Source organism: Eumetopias jubatus, unplaced genomic scaffold, assembly GCF_037043125.1.
Source record: "Eumetopias jubatus isolate StellerSeaLion01/CBP00866 unplaced genomic scaffold, mEumJub1_p1.0 scaffold_16, whole genome shotgun sequence".
Taxonomy (NCBI): domain Eukaryota; kingdom Metazoa; phylum Chordata; class Mammalia; order Carnivora; family Otariidae; genus Eumetopias; species Eumetopias jubatus.
The window spans coordinates 68,512,431-68,529,909 of NW_028274822.1; the positions used below are offsets into that span (position 1 = coordinate 68,512,431).

The following is a 17,479-nucleotide window of genomic DNA, read 5'->3' on the forward strand; positions in this document are numbered from 1 at the left end:
TGACTGTTACTGTATATTGTCTGTGTTCCTTTCTGATCTATGCTGCTTTTAGGCTCTCTTTTTGCTTAGAGGACCTCTTTCAATATTTCTTGTAGGGCTGGTTTTGTGTTCACAAATTCCTTTAGTTTTTGTTTGTCCTGGAAGTTTTTTATCTCTCCTTCTATTTTCAATGATAGCCTAGCTGGATATAGTATTCTTGGCTGCATATTTTTCTCGTTTAGTGCTCTGAAGATATCATGCCAGTCCTTTCTGGCCTGCCAGGTCTCTGTGGATAGGTCTGTTGCCAATCTAATGTTTCTACCATTGTAGGTTACATATCTCTTCTCCCGAGCTGCTTTCAGGATTTTCTCTTTGTCTCTGAGACTCATAAGTTTTACTACTAGATGTCGAGGTGTTGACCTATTTTTATTGATTCTGAGAGGGGTTCTCTGTGCCTCCTGGATTTTGATGCCTGTTTCCTTCCCCACATTAGGGAAGTTCTCTGCTATTATTTGCTCCAATATACCTTCTGCCCTCTTTCTCTTTCTTCTTCTTCTGGGATCCCAATTATTCTAATGTTGTTTCGTCTTATTGTATCGCTTATCTCTCGAATTCTGCCCTTGTGATCCTGTAGTTGTTTATCTCTCTTTTTCTCAGCCTCTTTATTTTCCATCATTTGGTCTTTTATATCGCTGATTCTTTCTTCTGCCTCATTTATCCTAGCAGTTAGTGCCCCCATTTTTGATTGTACCTTATTAATAGCCTTTTTGATTTCGACTTGGTTAGATTTTAGTTCTTTTATTTCTCCAGAAAGGGTTTCTCTAATAACTTCCACGCTTTTTTCAAGCCCAGCTAGTATCTTTAAAGTCATGATTCTGAACTCTAGGTCCGACATCGTACTAATGTCAGTATTGAGTAGGTCCCTGGCAGATGGTACTACCTGTTGTTCTTTTTGCTGAGGCGATTTTTTTCATCTTGTCATTTTGTGCAGAGGAGAACAGATGAATGAGAGAACAAAATGCTAACAGGTTAACAACGTCTCCAGCAACTATACTCTATACAAATCAGAAAAGACCTGAAACCAGGGGACAAGAAAGGGAAAGAAAGAAGAGAAGAAAAAAAAAGGAAAAAGAAAAAGATAAAAACAAACAAAAACAGAAGAAAACAAAAAAAAAACAGAATATGATCAAATATGATCAGGCTAGTGCATAGATCAGTGCCACACACTAGCTTTTGGGCATATTTTGGTCTGTTAGAAGAAAGTGCCTGCTCAAATTTTAAAGGAAGAAAGACTTATATATGTACAAAATAAGGGTTGATACAATGAAGGGATGGCAGATGACTGTAAAGATGAAAATTATAAAAGATTTTATAAAAGGAATTGATAAGATAATAAGTTGTTTTTAAAAAGAAAGAAGAAGATTTAAAAAGAAAAAGAAAAAAAAAGGGAGAGAATGTGATCAGGCAGAAGAATAGAACAACGCCATACACTAGTGATTTAGGGTATATTTTGATCTGTTAGAAGAAATTGTATCTCAAAATTTTAAAGAGAGAACAACTTATATATATATGCCAAAAATAAGGGTAACTACTCTGAAGGGATAAAAATATTAGTCTAAAAATGAAAAATAAAAAATGTTTTTTTTTAAAAAAGGGATTGATAAGATGTTGTTTGAAAAAGGGAAAAAGAAAAATTAAAAAAGAACAGTTAAAAAATTCACTTTGAAAAACTAATGAATTATGGTAAAAAAGCCATGAATTCTATGTGCAGTATTCCCCTTGGTCTTCGCTTGCTGGCTGTTCATGCTGATCTTCTGGGGGAGGGGCCTGTTGCTGTGGTTCCCATATGTCTTTGCCGGAGGCGGAATTGCCCCGCCCTTGTCCATCCGGGCTAAGCAAGCTGCTCGGGTTTGCTCTCAGGAGCTTTTGTTTCCTGCAAGCTCTCGGTACAGCTTTGGAGGACAGGGCGAAAATGGTGGCCTCCCAATCTCCGCCCGGAGGAGCTGAGAACTCAGGGCCCCGCTCCTCAGTGCACCCCCAGAGAAAAGCAGTCACTCCCGTCTCCCCGGTCTCCGGCCGCACTCTGTGCTCACCCGGCCTGTGATCGAGCGTTTCTATGCCTGGCACCCGACCCCATGTGGAATCTCCAAACCCAGCAGATCCCTGCGGTGCGCTCCCGTGCCGCTCCTCCCAGGGGAGGAAGGAGAGTCTCCCCAGCTCTGCTGCTTGTTGGGTCCCTGCTGGAGGAGCAGTGGCCCGACTGGGCCGCGGATCACAGTTTATGGCAACCCCGAGCTGAGAGCCTGCGCCTTGGCTCCGTCTCTGCAGCCGGCTTCCCCGCTCCGATACCTGGGAGCTCTGCAGCCCTCAGGCAGCCCCGGTCTTTCTGTGACCCCGAGGGTCCTGAGACCACACTGTCCCGTGAGGGTTCCACCCCTCGCTTAGCCACTGGAGCGACGTCCCTCAGCGGAGCCGGCTCCTAAAAGTTCTGATTTTGTGCTCCGCGGCTCTATCACTTGCCAGAAGCTGCCGACAGAGGCCCCCTCCCCTGCCGTCTATCCTCCCGAATATCGCCTCGGATTCACTTTGCACGTCCTACCTTCCAGAAAGTGATCGCTTATCTGTTCAGAGAGTTGTTACTCTTCTTATCTTTGATCTCCTGTTGATTTTGTAGGTGTTCAGAATGGTTTGATCCCTATTCAGCTGAATTCCTGAGACCAGACGAAATCCAGGTCTCCTACTCCTCCACCATCTTGCTCCGCCCAATCCTGTTCACTTTGACTTCCATTGTCTCGGGCTGTGGGCACCCCATGTCAGGGAGTGTGCCTCTTTGTTCATTAGATTCCTGGACCCAGGCACAGTGCCTGGCTCATGGTAGGTGAATGAATAATAGTTAAATGTATACTGTTCCACCGCCTGTCCTGAGTATCCTCATGTTCACCTGCTCACATGTCTATTTTAAGTTCTACCTCAAATTCCATCTGCTTTATGAAAATTTACCTGCGGACTTCACAGGGACCACGTGTCCTCTCCTAAACACCTAGGACTTTAATATATTCACCTTCTGTTTGGTTCTTAATCATACACTGCCAAATATGGCTCTTTCTCAGTGATGTTCTAAGCTGTTTTACACTTGCGGCTTGAATTCGTTTGCCAGAGCTGCTGTCCCAGAGTGTGGCCGAACGAGGCCTTAAGCAGTAGAAATGTTACTGTCTCACAGTTCTGGAGGCTGGAAGTTCAAGGTGTCAGCAGGCTTCGTTCCTTCTGGGGCCTGTGAGGGAGGGGGGCCGTTCCAGGCCTCTGTCCTTGGCTTGTTGGTGGCCGTCATCTCCTTGTGTCTTCCTTTCCTCTTTCCTCTGTATGTCTCTGTCCAAATGTTCTCTTCTTATAAGGTCTTACTAGATTAGGCCCACCCTAATGATCTGATTTTAACTTAATTTTAAGGTCTTTAAAGACCTTATCCCAATATGCAGTCCCAATCTGAGGTAATTTTCCTGGGCTGATGGCTTCACCACTGCAGATGCTAGGCTGTAGGGCAAGTAAGCCTTCCACATTTTTAATGCCTCTCTACAAATATTTAAAAATTTTCAACTTGGGGCGCCTGGGTGGCTCAGTTGGTTAAGCAACTGCCTTCGGCTCAGGTCATGATCCTGGAGTCCCGGGATCGAGTGCCACATCAGGCTCCCTGCTCAGTGGGGATCTGCTTCTCCCTCTGACCCTACCCCTTCTCGTGCACTTTCTCTCCCTCATTCTCTCTCTCTCAAATAAATAAATAAAATCTGTAACAAAAAAATTTTATTTTCAACTTGTTTTAACTTATTTTATTTAAATTAGTTAACTTTTAGTGTATCTTTAGCTTCAGATGTAAGGCTCAGTAATTCATCAGTTACATTTAACACCCAGTCCTCATTACATCACATGCCCTCCTTAATGCCCATCACCCAATTATCCCCGTCCTTCCCCACCTCCCCTCCAACAACCCTCAGTTTGTTTCCTATAGTTAAGAGTCTCCCATGGTTTGTTTCCCTCTCTGATTTCATCTTATTTTATTTTTTCCTCCCTTCCCCTACGATCCTCTGTTTTGTTCCTTAAATTCCACATATGAATGAAACCATATAATTGTCTTTCTCTGATTAACTTATTTCACTCAGCATAATACCCTCCAGTTCCATCCACGTCGATGTAAATGGTAAGATTTCATCCTTTTTGATGGCTGAGGAATATTCCTTTGTGTATACATACCACATCTTCTTTATCCATTCATCTGTTGATGGACATCTGGGCTCTTTCCATAGTTTGGCTATTGTGGACATTGCTGTTATAAACATTGGGATGTAGGTGCCCCTTCAGATCATGTTTGTATCCTTTGGGTAAATACCTGGTAGTGCAATTGCTGGGTCTTCGGATAGCTCTATTCAGTGAAATTCTCCCATTTTAAGCGTAAAGTTTGATGAGTTTGGGAAAATGTACACAGTTATGTAATCACCACCATACTCGAAATATTAAGCATTCTTAACGCCCCCCCCCGAGCCCCCTAGGATTTGCAATCAAGGCCTCCACCCCACCCAGTATCAGCTGTCCCCACTGATTTGCTTTTTCTAGAATTTTAAATAAACAAAATCATATACTATGTACTTTTTAATGTCCTGCTTCTTTCCCTGGGCTGATGTTCTTGAGACTCAGCCACATGGTTGCAGAATGCCTTTTTAGTGCTGCTTGGTATATATACCATGTTGCGTGCTATGTGTCCACTCTCCTGCAGCAATCTAGATTATTTCTAGATTTGGCTAGTAGGAACATAACTGCTATGAAGCTTCACGTACAGATTTGTGTGTGGACATGTGTTTTCATTTCTCTGGGGTACATAAAGCTCTAGATCTTGGGAAATACTGGCTGGGTGGTCAGGTTTAATTTGTGAGGAAACTGCCAAACTGTCCTCCCAGACGTGGCTGTGCCATTCTGCATTTCCTCGAGAAATGTATGAGTCCCAGCTGCCCCACACCCTTTCCAGCTCTTGTTAGTGTCAGTCTTTCTCCTCTTAGGCATTCTGGTACAGCGGTCTCTTATCCTACGTAGCGTTTTCCTAATGATCACTTGTAGTGAGCATCTTTTCATGTGATTATTTGCCATTTGTCTATTTTCTTTGGTGAAACAGCTATTCAAAAAATTTTTTTACTGAGTTTTAAGTTTTTTTCTTTTTTACAGACAAAATACATATTGTGGATATAAGTCTTTTACTGTAAATATGTTCTAAAAATATTTCCCCCAATCTCTAGCTTGACTTTTCATTTTCTTAAAAATATCTTTCAAAGAGTCAAAGTTTAAAATTTTATTTTGAAGTCCTACACATCAATTTCTTCCTCTGTGTGTGGTTTATGCTTTTTGTGTCCTAGTTGAGAAATCTTTCCCTACTTAGTCACCCTCTTTTTTTTTGGCACTAAGTTTTTAAAAATTAAGGTGAAATTGACATATAAATATTAGTTTTAGGTGTACAAATAATGATTTGCTATTTATATACATTTCATCTACATTTAAAAAATTTTTTTATTGTTATGTTAATCACCATACATTACATCATTAGTTTTTGATGTAGTGTTCCATGATTCATTGTTTGTGTATAACACCCAGTGCTCCATGCAGAGCGTGCCCTCTTTAATACCCACCACCAGGCTAACCCATCCCCCTCCCCCCCTCCCCTCTAGAACCCTCAGTTTGTTTTTCAGAGTCCATCATCTCTCATGGTTCGTCTCCCCCTCTGATTTACCCCCCTTCATTCTTCCCCTCCTGCTATCTTCTTTTTTTTTTCTTAACATATATTGCATTATTTGTTTCAGAGGTACAGATCTGTGATTCAACAGTCTTGCACAATTCACAGCACTCACCATAGCACATACCCTCCCCAATGTCTATCACCCAGCCGCCCCATCCCTCCCACCCCCCACCACTCCAGCAACCCTCAGTTTGTTTCCTGAGATTAAGAATTCCTCATATCAGTAAGGTCATATGATACATGTCTTTCTTTGATTGACTTATTTCACTCAGCATAACACCCTCCAGTTCCATCTTCATCTACATTTTTGAAGAGTACTTTTGCTGGATATGGAATTCTTGGTTGACAGATTTTTCTTCCTTTCAGCATTTGAATATGTCATTCAAATATTTCCTGGCTTCCATTATATCTTCCATTTATATCTTATCCATTAACTGTACCATTTCTCCCCTGCACGTAATGTGTTCTTTTTCTTTTGCTTCTTTCAAAATTTCTTCTTTTGAAGTCTGACTATGATGTAAACCTAAGTGTAGCTTTTTGTGTGTTTATTGGTGTTTGTTAAGCTTTTTATATCAGTAAATTCCAAACTTAGAATATTTTCAGTTATTATTTCTTCAAAAATTTTTTTTCCTGCCTCTTTCTCTCTCTTTTCTTTCTGGGATACCAAGTACATGCATGTTGGACTGTTTGATATTTTATCATAGGTCTCTGTGGTTTTCTTCCTTTTTCTTCAAATATTTTCCCTTCTGTTCTTTCTCCTGGGTAATTCCTATTTTCCTCAAGTTCACTGATTTCTCTCATTTGCCATCTTGTTTGTGCTGTTGAGGTCCTCTTGTGACTTTTTCATTTCAGCTACTGTGCTTTTCAACTCTAGAATTTCCATTTGGTTCTTTTCTATAGTTTCAATTTCTCTGTTGAGAGGCCCTATTTGCTTATTTATTGATATCACACTTTCTTTTACTTCTTTGAACGTATTTATAATTGTAGGTTTGAAGTCTTTGTTAAATCAACATCTGGGCCTGGTCAGAGTCAGTTTCTATTTATTGCTTTTTCTCTTGAAGTCTGGGTCACATTTATAATTCCATTTCTTTGTATGTCTAATTATTCTTGGTTGCAGACTGGCCATCATCAATCATATGATATTGCATTCTAGAATCTGTTTTGTTCTGAGGATTGCTGTTTCTTGTTTTTGTAGGCAATTAATCTGCCTGGATTCAAACTGCAACATCTTTCATGCCATCCCACCTCCCACCCCCATCCTGCAGTGTGTAGCAGCTGATGTCTCTGCTTGTTTTTTTTTTTTTTTTTCTTAAGCTTTTAGCTGCTGCGAATTTAGCCTGGTCTGGAGATTTTCCCTGCACTTGAGTAGTCTGGCAGTCAGTCAGGGTTTTGTGCAGAATTTATATACAGATTTGGAGGTTAATCCTCTCTTTGGTACCTTTGTTTTTAGAGTTCCCACATAAATTTCCTGTTGTTTTGTCAGTCCTCTGTTATGAGCAAGACTTCTGCTATCCACTGCCTACATTGTGTGGGCTGGGGAATGTACTCAATCCTAGGCACTATAAAGTCACAGATCTCACAGGTGCAGCTCTATCTCTGCAGGGTAGAGCTCCCTCAAGTTTCTGTCTTTTTTTGGTTCCCTGGGTTCTCATGCATGCATACATTGGTGGTCAGCCAGAGATTTAAGCTTTTTCCAGCTCACTTTAAAATCTTTCTCTATCTCAAAGACATAAAGACATCCTATACTTCCTTATGAAGTTTAAAATCTTTTACCTTTCCTGTTTAAGTCTTTAATCAATCTAAAATTATTTTTGTGTAGAATAGGCATCCAGTTTGATTTTTTTCATATGATAGTCAATCGACCCTCCTTTCCTCAGTGATCTGCAGCACCACTGATGTCATAAATCAAATGTCCATATATATGAGTCTTCCTGGGTTATTTTCCTCTTTCACTTGTTAATGTTTTTATCCTTTTATCAATATCATACTGTCTTAATTACTATAGCTTTAGAGTAAGTCTTGATATTTGGTAAGGCAATCCTTATTTTTCTTTGATAGGAGTATCTTTGCTATTCTTATGCGTCTGCATTTTTGCATACATTTTATTTCTTTTTTCCAGCTTTATGGATATATAATGACATATAACACTGTGTAAATTTAAGGTGTACAACACGATTTGATATACATATACTCGTGAAATGATTATCACAGTAAGGTTAGTTAATATATCCAACACCTCATGTCATTATCTTTTTTTTTAATACTGAGAACTTTCAAGATTTACTCTCTTAGCAATTTTTAAGTATATAATATGGTATTGTCAATGATAGTCACCATGTTAATTTTCAATTCCATTTAGCCACTCTATGCCTTTTGATTGAAGAATTTAATTCATTTATATTTAAAGTAATTATTGACACATAAGGGCTTACTAATGCCATCTTATTGTTTTCTGGTAGTTTTGTAATTCCCTTACTTTCTTCCTCTCTTGCTGTCTTCCTTTGTGAACTGATGATTTTCCTTAGCAGTATGCCTTCATTTCCTATTTATCTTTTGTAACTTTTTGCTTTTTGGTTACCATGGGGTTTACATAAAACTTCTCATAGATGTAACAGTCTATTTTAAGGTGTTAACTTTGATCACATACAAAAACTGTACCCTTTTACTCCCCGCCCCAAACAGGTTATGTTTTTGATGTCACAATTTACTTTTTATATTATGTATCTATCAACAAGTAATTGTAGCTATAGTTATTTTTAATACTTTTGTATTTTAACCTTTAAGCTGGAGTTAAGTGATTAACATACCATCATTTTACAATATTTACTACTCTGAAATTGACTATATACTTACCTTTATCAGGGTATTGTTTATTTTCATATTTTCATGTTACTAATTAGCACCCTTCCATTTCAGCTTGAAGAACTCCTTTCAGCATTTTTTGTAAGACAGCTTTGGTGGTGATGAACTCCATCAGCTATTGTTTGTTTGGGAAGGTCTTTATTTCTCCTTCATTTCTGAAGGACAACTTTATCACATAAGGTATACCTGGTTGGTAGTTTTTTTTTTTTTTTTTATCACTTTGAATATATCATACCACTCTCTCCTGGCCTGCAAGGCTCCTGCTAAGAAATCTGCTAATAGCATTATGGGGGGTTCCCTTGTATGTGAGGATTTTTTCTCTTGTTGTTTTTAATTTTTTCTCTTTGATTTTAGACAATTTTATTAAAATGTGTTTTGGGAGAATATAGTTTTGGGTTGAAATTGGGGGGACTTATGATCTTCATGATCTTGGATATCTAAATCTCTCCCCTGATAACTTCTAAAATGAAGTTATTTCTTTAAATAAGCTTTCTGTCCCTTTCTCCTCTCTTCTTCTGGGAGCCCTATAATGTGTGGGTTGTTTCTCTTAATGGTATCCCATAGTCTCATAGGCTTTCCTAACTCTTTTTCATTGTCCCCTTGACTGAATAATTTCAAATGACCTGTCTTCTACTTCATAGATTCTTCTGCTTGATCCAGTCTGCTCCTTATGCTCTGTATTGCACTTTTCATTTTATCCATTGTATTCTCCCACCCCAGAATTTGTTTATTTTCATGATTTCTATCTCTCTGTTAAACTTCTCATTTCCGTCTCATATTGTTTTCCTTATTTTATTGTCTTTCTGTGTTTTCTTGTAGTCACCAAGCTTCCTTCAAACAACTATTTTGCATTATTTGTTAAACAGATTTCAGATCTCTGTTCCTTTAGAGTTGGTTACTGGAAAACTGTATTCCTCTGGTGGTGCCATGTTTCCTTGATTTTTCATGTTCCTCAAATTTTGTAGTACTGTCTTTGCATTTGAGGAAGCAGTCACCTCCTCGTCTTTACTGACTGGTTTTGGAGAGAAATACCTTCTGTAAGCCTTGCTAGAAATTCTGAAGCTTTCTCAGACCTTTTCTGTGGATATACCTGTTCCACACTTCTTGCTTCTTTTGGGGGGGGCAATTTTAAGTTTATATATCTTCTCTTGATCCTGCAAAGCCAGCCCAAGTTCTGACAGCCTCTCCTTTGCTTGCTTTCCCTAGGGCAATGCCGAATGCTCAAGTTTGTGTGCTTTCTCCCAATTCCACACAGTCCGGTTTTCTGTGAATGCTAACTTTCTGCAAAAAAAGACTTGTTCTTTCCACCATCAGGGATGCACAAAAGGAGCTGGCCACAGGATGGAGGTGTAGGTGGGTGACGTGTGTGGCATGTCAGGGTGCCCTTGGGCCAACTGGGGGGATCTGTAGGTGAGGAGACCCCAGTAGCTCACTGGCAGCCTTCCTGATAAGTCTGCACAGTGGTCAGTAGGATCTGTGTTCCTCTGATGCCATCTGAGAGCCCTGGCTGCTGTTCTCTCAGCCACTCCCTACCCTACTCCCCCAGATGTGTAGCACACTTCTATATTCTGGATGGGGTGAGAAAGAAGTGGGTCTTCTTTGCAGACTCCTGCACACCTGGATACATGGACATTTACTCCCATGCTCTCAATTTCCCCTGTGGGAGAAATCTCAGGCTGAGAAGGTCTCTCTTGGCAGTAAGCTGTGTCACCTTGGGGGAGGGGTGACATAGGTACACTGAAATTGTTCCTCTCATTTTCTTTAATACGTCTAATCTTGGATTTTCTTTTTCTCCAGCAGTGTGCTAGAACTTCTCCAGTGGATTTCTGGACTTCTACAAAGGCCCTCTTATCTATGGGTGATTGTCTAAATTGGTGTTCTTTGAGGGAAGACAGTAGAAAGCTCTTATTCCACCATGTTGATGATGTCAGTCCACATGTCTTCACAGATATGCAGCCTAGAGGGTCTCTGTCTCTCTCAGCTGGACACTGACATGTCTTTATCCCCTTATCTCCTACATACCTTTTAGAATCATGTCAAGTTCCTAAAAAATTCTGTTTGGATTTTGTTTGGAGTTTCATTCCAAGTACAGACCAATTTGGAAAGAACTAACATTTTTAGGATATTGTCTTCCAGTCATTAACATATTTGTTCTCTTCATTTATTTGGGTCTTATTTTTAGATAAAGTTTTAAAACGTTTTCTATAAAAGCCCTAAAAAGTGGACCCTTGAATAAGGCCTGGAGTGTAGCAGTGAGCAATTACTGGTATCTGTGTACCCAAGGCAGAATGATGTTATTTCAGGCATTTCTCAGGATTTAGGGAAGTCAGTACAAGGATCAAAAGACTGAGAAATTTAACTTGTCCTCCAGGATGTTTTTATGTACACATGCAGTATTTGTAAGAAAAAATATTATAGAGAACAGATTAACTGATAATGGACACTTACCCCAGCTTTAATGTAAATAGGAGAAAATACCCAACCAAGAACACAGAGCAGAAATGGAGCCTGAAAGCAAGAAGAAGAATTACATCAGGGTCTCATCTAGGCCAAGCTCTTAAATGAGATGCAATCTTGGTGACTATCTGTTTTGAGACTAACAAATGTATCAGTACTGGGGAAACTTACAAACAAAAGCCCAAGTGGACACCTTCCAGTATAACAAACTACTTAAGGCACTTGATCTTTGCCTATGAAAGAGTCATTCTTAATTTTGGGGGGTTAACTGAACCAGTTTTCAGGGGATTTATTTTTAATTTATTGCTTGCCTACTTCCAAATAGGACTAAAGGTGGCTTATCTATATAAAGATAGTTAAAAAAAAAAAAAGAAAAAAATCAGAAACCATTCAGAGAAATGGGGGAGAAGCTCTACCAAAATTTCATACAAGTTACTGAAATTAAGTAATTAATTTGGCTCTGGCTTTCTTACAAAGAAGGGGTAAGGTAAGCTGAATATATAAAGCAGATGCTAGTAAATTCTGAGAGGTAAATTGTGGTAAAAATCAGGGCTTCCTGCTAGGTTTGACATCGACTCTGCTAGAATTATCCTTTATTTTTGTAGAAAGACGAGACTCAGAAAGTAGGGAAATTTCTGACTTATCCAGAAAAGTCACATGACTTATACAGAGATAAATTAATAAGCCCAAGACTTATAAATTCACTTATATTGAACTTATATAGTGAACAAATTCTATGTCCTACAACAAACATATCCCACAGATTAAATAACTAATCCATTCATAAGTTTTATAGTTGAAACCTGGTATTCTTAATAGGTCAATTAGGAGTTTTGCCATAATTAGCTGAATATCTTGAAGAGCTCAGTTAAGCCAATTCTCAATACATACTGCATATACATACATATATGTACACATGTATATACATATATATCTGTAAGTATATCTAAACACAAATGTATATGTACACATATACTTAAATGTTAATATGATCTTTTCTCTTTTCCATACTTGATTAGTCTCCTAATAGCTCTTTGTTCACTGTGTTGCTATGACCCTTGGAATGTAAACATTCTCTGTCCCTTCATTAACTTTAGTAACTAAGAAGAACAAAAACTGACACAGGCTTTTTGAGAAATCAAAGACTTGCTTCCTTTCTTCCATGTCTTCTCCAGAAGTCTTCAATATTTACTGGAGGTTGAAAGCAAGTTTTTATGTCTGTGAGTTTTATTTGGACAACGGTAAAGAGGGAGGTTAGTGGTTGTACAAGGTATTACTCACGTTCCACTCAAAGGCCCCAACAGCAATCCCTGAAGTTGCTCCTATTCCAGCCAGGTCCATAAAGTGGCTACTGCCAATATTCGAGGCAAAAAGAGAAGCACCTATCTGAAAATCAAAAGGCAATCACCTATCAGAACTCTGAGTCCAACTCCAAGAAATGATTTTCACAAATGTAAACTCAAACTGAATTTTCCACTTTCTCAAAAGGGACATTCTCTGGGCAGAATTCCCCTTTGTGTTTCTTCTACCCAAACCCTAACCATAAATTAGAAGCCCAGTGAGGAGGGAGAAAGGGAAAAGAGAAGGATGGCTATCCTTATGGAATCACCCTTCACCTGCCCCAACGGCTTCCTGGCGGTTCCCTACTGCAGAAATATTAGCAGAGTGTGATTTCATCATTGTTTCAAATAATTTAAAAATATCAACAATTTAACTAATTAGCTGTAAGAGACTGGTTAGAATACTAAGGTACATTAATATGATGAAATACAATGTAGCGGGATGCCTGGGTGGCTCAGTCGGTGTGGTGAAGCGTCTGCCTTCGGCTCAGGTCATGATGATCCTAGGGTCCTGGGATCGAGTACCGCATCGGGCTCCCTGCTCAGTGTGGAGCCTGCTTCTCCCTCTGCCTGCCACCCCCCCTGCTTGTGCTCTCTCTCTGACAAATACATAAATAAAATCTTAAAAAAAAAGAAATACAATGTAGCATACAGAAAGAATAAAGGAACTTTTCATTAAACAATAAGGTAAGCAGTATGTATAATATAATTTCATTAAAATTTTATGTGTGCATCTTACACTTGTGGAAAATATGCATGGGAGTGATTCTGGCTATATATATGTATATATATAGACATATAACAAAATATTTCTGGAATTGTGGTTATAGAGATGGAATGAGAAGAAAATTTCAAGTTCTATACTTAGACTGTAACTTTTGGGTTTTTTACAATCAACATCTGTTACTTTCAAAAGAAAAAATCCTAGAGGTATTTAAATGAGCAGAATCTCTCCTTACCAATAATGCTTTTTGGTTGAGTAGAGATAGCCACTCCGTTCAAAACCAAAATCCAAATATTATGCTCTTGACATGAGATAGATTTAAAACCAAATTATCAAGAGAGGCTGCAAATAACAAAACCTTTTAGGTAAAAACAAACAGACACCCCAGCATTGACAATATTGACATAAGAAAAAGTAACATTCAAGACCAAAAGCATTAAACAGACAGAGGGTTTTTTTTTAATAAGTAAAAGGTAAAATGCACTAATAAGACATAGTTGAGAACATACAGACACCAAATACCTTAACAGCGACAATTGTAAGGCAAAAAAAAAAAAAAAAAATAAGTCTTAGAAGTGGCACATATAAGTACTCAAGTAATACTAGTTATTTTGTTATTAAGAATGTTCACTACAGGGGCGCCTAGATGGCTCAGTTGGTTAAGCTGCCATTAAGCATCTGCCTTTGGCTTGGGTCATGATCCTGGGGTCCTGGGATTGAAGCCCCATGCCGGGCTCTCTGCTCAGTAGGGAGCCTGCTTCTCCCTCTTCCCCCTGTTTGTGCTCTCTCTTGCTACCTCTCTCTTTCTCTCAAATAAATAAATAGAAAATCTAAAAAAAAAAAAATGTTCACTACATTTACCATAACAGTGAAAAGTTATATACAATCTAAATTGCCCAATAAGATGGTGTATAAATGATGGAATGTTCATATGATGTAGCACTATGCAACTGCATATAAGTATAAAATAAATCCACCTATCTATGTTTTATAGATGTTGGAAGATACTAGCACATGATTAAATTAAAAGGTGGGTTTAAAAGGCACCATTCATTAATTCAATAACTACTAATAAATGTTCATTGCCAACTATGTCCAGGCACTTTTCTAGATATTAGGGATACACTAGTGAGTAAAGTAGACAAAAATCCCTGCCCTCAGGGCGCCTGGGTGGCTCAGTTGGTTGGGCGACTGCCTTCGGCTCAGGTCATGATCCTGGAGTCCCGGGACCGAGTCCCGCATCGGGCTCCCTGCTCAGCGGGGAGTCTGCTTCTCCCTCTGACCCTCACTCCTCGCATTCTCTCTCTCTGTCATTCTCTCTCTCTCAAAAATAAATAAAATTAAAAAAAAAAAACCCTGCCCTCATGAAGCCAACATTCTTTTGGGAAAAAGAGAATAAACAAAATAAATTAGAGGATTATTTTAAAGCTATTTATTTATTTATTTATTTATTTGAGAGAGAGAGCATGCACATGCACCTGAGTGGGGGGAGGAGCAGAGGGGGATGGAGATAGTGGAGGGAGAAAGAAGAGGAGAGAGAGGAAGGAAAAGAATCTCAAGCTGAGTGCGGAGCCCAACTTAGGGCTCAATCCCAGAACACTGAGATCATGCATGACCTGAGCTGAAACCAAGAATTGGACACTTAACCGAATGAACCACCCAAGCACTCCAAGGATTATCTTATAGCATGATAGACAGCGATAAGTCCTACAGAGTTAAAAAAAAAAAAAAAAGGTGGGGAAGTGGATAGGAAGTACTGGGAAATTGGGTGGTCAGGGTAGACTGTCTGAGAGAAGAGCTGAGGAAGATCAGAAGAGGTGGGGAGCAAGCCATGGGGATTGTGGGGAGAGTGCTCCCGCTGAATAGAGCAGCAGGGGCAAAGGCCCTGAGGGAGAAGCACAGCTGGGTTGTTCAAGGACACTGGATAGAGCTGGGGACAGGCATCTGAGAGGCAAGCTCAGAGAGGTAACAAGGTGCAGATCATCTTTGCCCTACTATATGCCATTGTAAGCAGTGGGGCTTTCTTTCTGGGTGACATGGGAGCCCCAAGAGGGTTTTAAGCAGAGAAGTGACATGGTTTGGCTTGACTTTTAATAGGCTCCTTTTAGCTGCTCTGCTGTGATTGGGTATACAAGGGCCAAGGTAGAAAGAGGAGGTCCAAGAGGCTGTTACAATGAATCCAGGTGAGAGACAGCAGCAGCACAGACCCGGAGGTAGAGTTGATGGGAAGCGGTCAGATTTGAAATTTATCTTTTAGATCGAGTCATAGGATTTCCTGATGGATGGGATATTGGGTATAAGAGAGACTAAAGCGTCTAACAAGACTCCATGTTTGTCAACCCGAGCAACCAGAAGGATGGACTTGCTATTCGGGAGACAGGGAAGATGGTGGCAGGAGCAGATTTGTGGAGGAAGGTCCAAAGCTCCCTTTGGGACTTCTTCAGTTTGGGATACCTGACAGACTCCTTGAGTGCAGGTACTGAATAGTGCAGGAGTCACAAGCAAGTCGAGTTCATGGGAGGGACCTGGGATTTGTTAGCATGTAACTGGTATTCAATGCCATGAGCTAGAGGAGTTGCCGAGTGTGTGAGTGTAATTGGAGAGAAGTGGTCAGGCGTGAGCCCTGGGGACCTCCAGCATTCAGAAGCAAGAGAGATGGGGGAGAGCCAGCCAGGGAGACTGACCATTAGCAGTTGGGGAGGCAGCTGGAAAAGAGGAGAGAAAGGCGACAAAACAGGGAGGGAGGGAGGACGGAGAGTCTCAGAGTTTCACCACTGCCAAACCAGCTGAGATGAGGACTGGGAACTGGCCACAAGAGTAAGCCATGTACAGTTAAAAAAAAAAAAAAAAAAGGAAAGAAAGAAAAAGAAAGAAAAGATAAGTCATGTGGCGGGCCTTGACAAGAGCAATTGATACCCATCAGATATCTGCTAATTGAAGAAGAATATAAAACAAAAAAGAAAGCCAGAGTGGCAAAAATCATTCTTCTAATTCAATTTCCCTTAATAACACCATAGTATATTTTGCTCATTAAGCAATAATCCTAACAACGGAAAGAGAAGCCACAGCAAAGAAATTAATAAATCATAAGATATATAAACATCGGGAGGCCAAAGCATGTTAGTGTCTCCTGGAAAACCATTACAAGCGCCAGTTACACAAGATAATGTGGGAAGCACACTGCCGTTTCTCTGGGTACAGAAAACATGATTTCAGGTCTAAGGGAGGCTGAGGCAAAAGACTGGGGGCCATACAGCCCAGGAAGAGACTGTGTTGCTAGAATCCTCCACAGAAAAATAAACTAAGGGAGGAGGCCCATTGCAAATATTTCTTTGCTGCATTCAATCTCTTTCTAAACCAGGTTTATAAATTAAAAAAGAAGATTCAAGTATAATTCAGAGAGTTGACACCAGGAAACCACTTTTCCCCAAATCTCCCAGCTAAGAGGCAAAGCTATTTCTGCCAGGTTGTTGGATCCATCAGAGTTAGTAAGTGTACTTTCCTCGACCCTTTGAATAAAGGCACCTTCTCCTCCCGAGACAAGACTTCTCTCTTTGAAGCGTTACCCCAGTGTGAAAAACCAAATCTTTGCCATAAGACTGGTTAACATTTGGGGGCAAAGAATATTAGTGAGTAAGGGCCCACTTCTTACACAATGCTCTAAATGTAGCTTACACTCCTGTGTAGGAAATGCAGGCACATTTTTTTACATAATAAGCTATAAAACAGCCCTGGCTCAGGCTTGACTAGGGTCCTCAACTCTGGGCCCTGCTAGTTACCCACATCCTCCTTCTCCCTGGGGTACCCCTACCCACTCCATCATGGGCACGGGGTCATGGACAGGCAGCTGCCTCTGCTGCTGGGGGGTTTTTGAGGCACTCCTCTTGGATGGAATCACTCAGAAAAATGAATAAATTATTTAATACATAAAAGACAAAAAATGTTTCTACTCCACCTCCCTCCATCCAGCATCATGCAGTTCCACACCTCCAAGCTTTGGCATATGCTGTTCCCTCTGCCTGGAATACCCTCACACTCTACCAGCCAAACACCCACTCCACCTCCACATCCTGCTCGAACAACCCAACCTCTGTAAGGCCTTTCCTGTGTTGCACCATCGCCACCTAGCAAGCCTGAATTTACCTTTCATCCGTACCTGCCCTGCGCACCTCCCACCAGACTCACTGTACTGCACTGAAACGTGCTATGATTTGCTGGATACACATCCAACTCCCATTCCAGAGTGTTTGTTTCCAGAGGGCAAGACTGTCTATTTCCAACCTGTATCCTGGAACCTAGAACAATGCTTTGTACATACGAGGTACCTCATAAATGGTTAGTGAATTA

At 40.2% G+C, this 17,479-nt stretch overlaps 1 protein-coding gene across 1 annotated transcript in view; it reads right to left on the bottom strand.

The window, feature by feature from the left end:
- LOC114201500 (sodium/glucose cotransporter 1-like) overlaps positions 1-17,479 on the bottom strand; it is a 65,680-nt gene that overhangs the window by 43,631 nt on the left and 4,570 nt on the right. Inside the window, 2 exon segments of the mRNA XM_088019404.1 lie at positions 11,060-11,119; positions 12,350-12,457. Of these exon segments, the coding sequence (XP_087875530.1) occupies positions 11,060-11,119; positions 12,350-12,457 (168 nt within the window).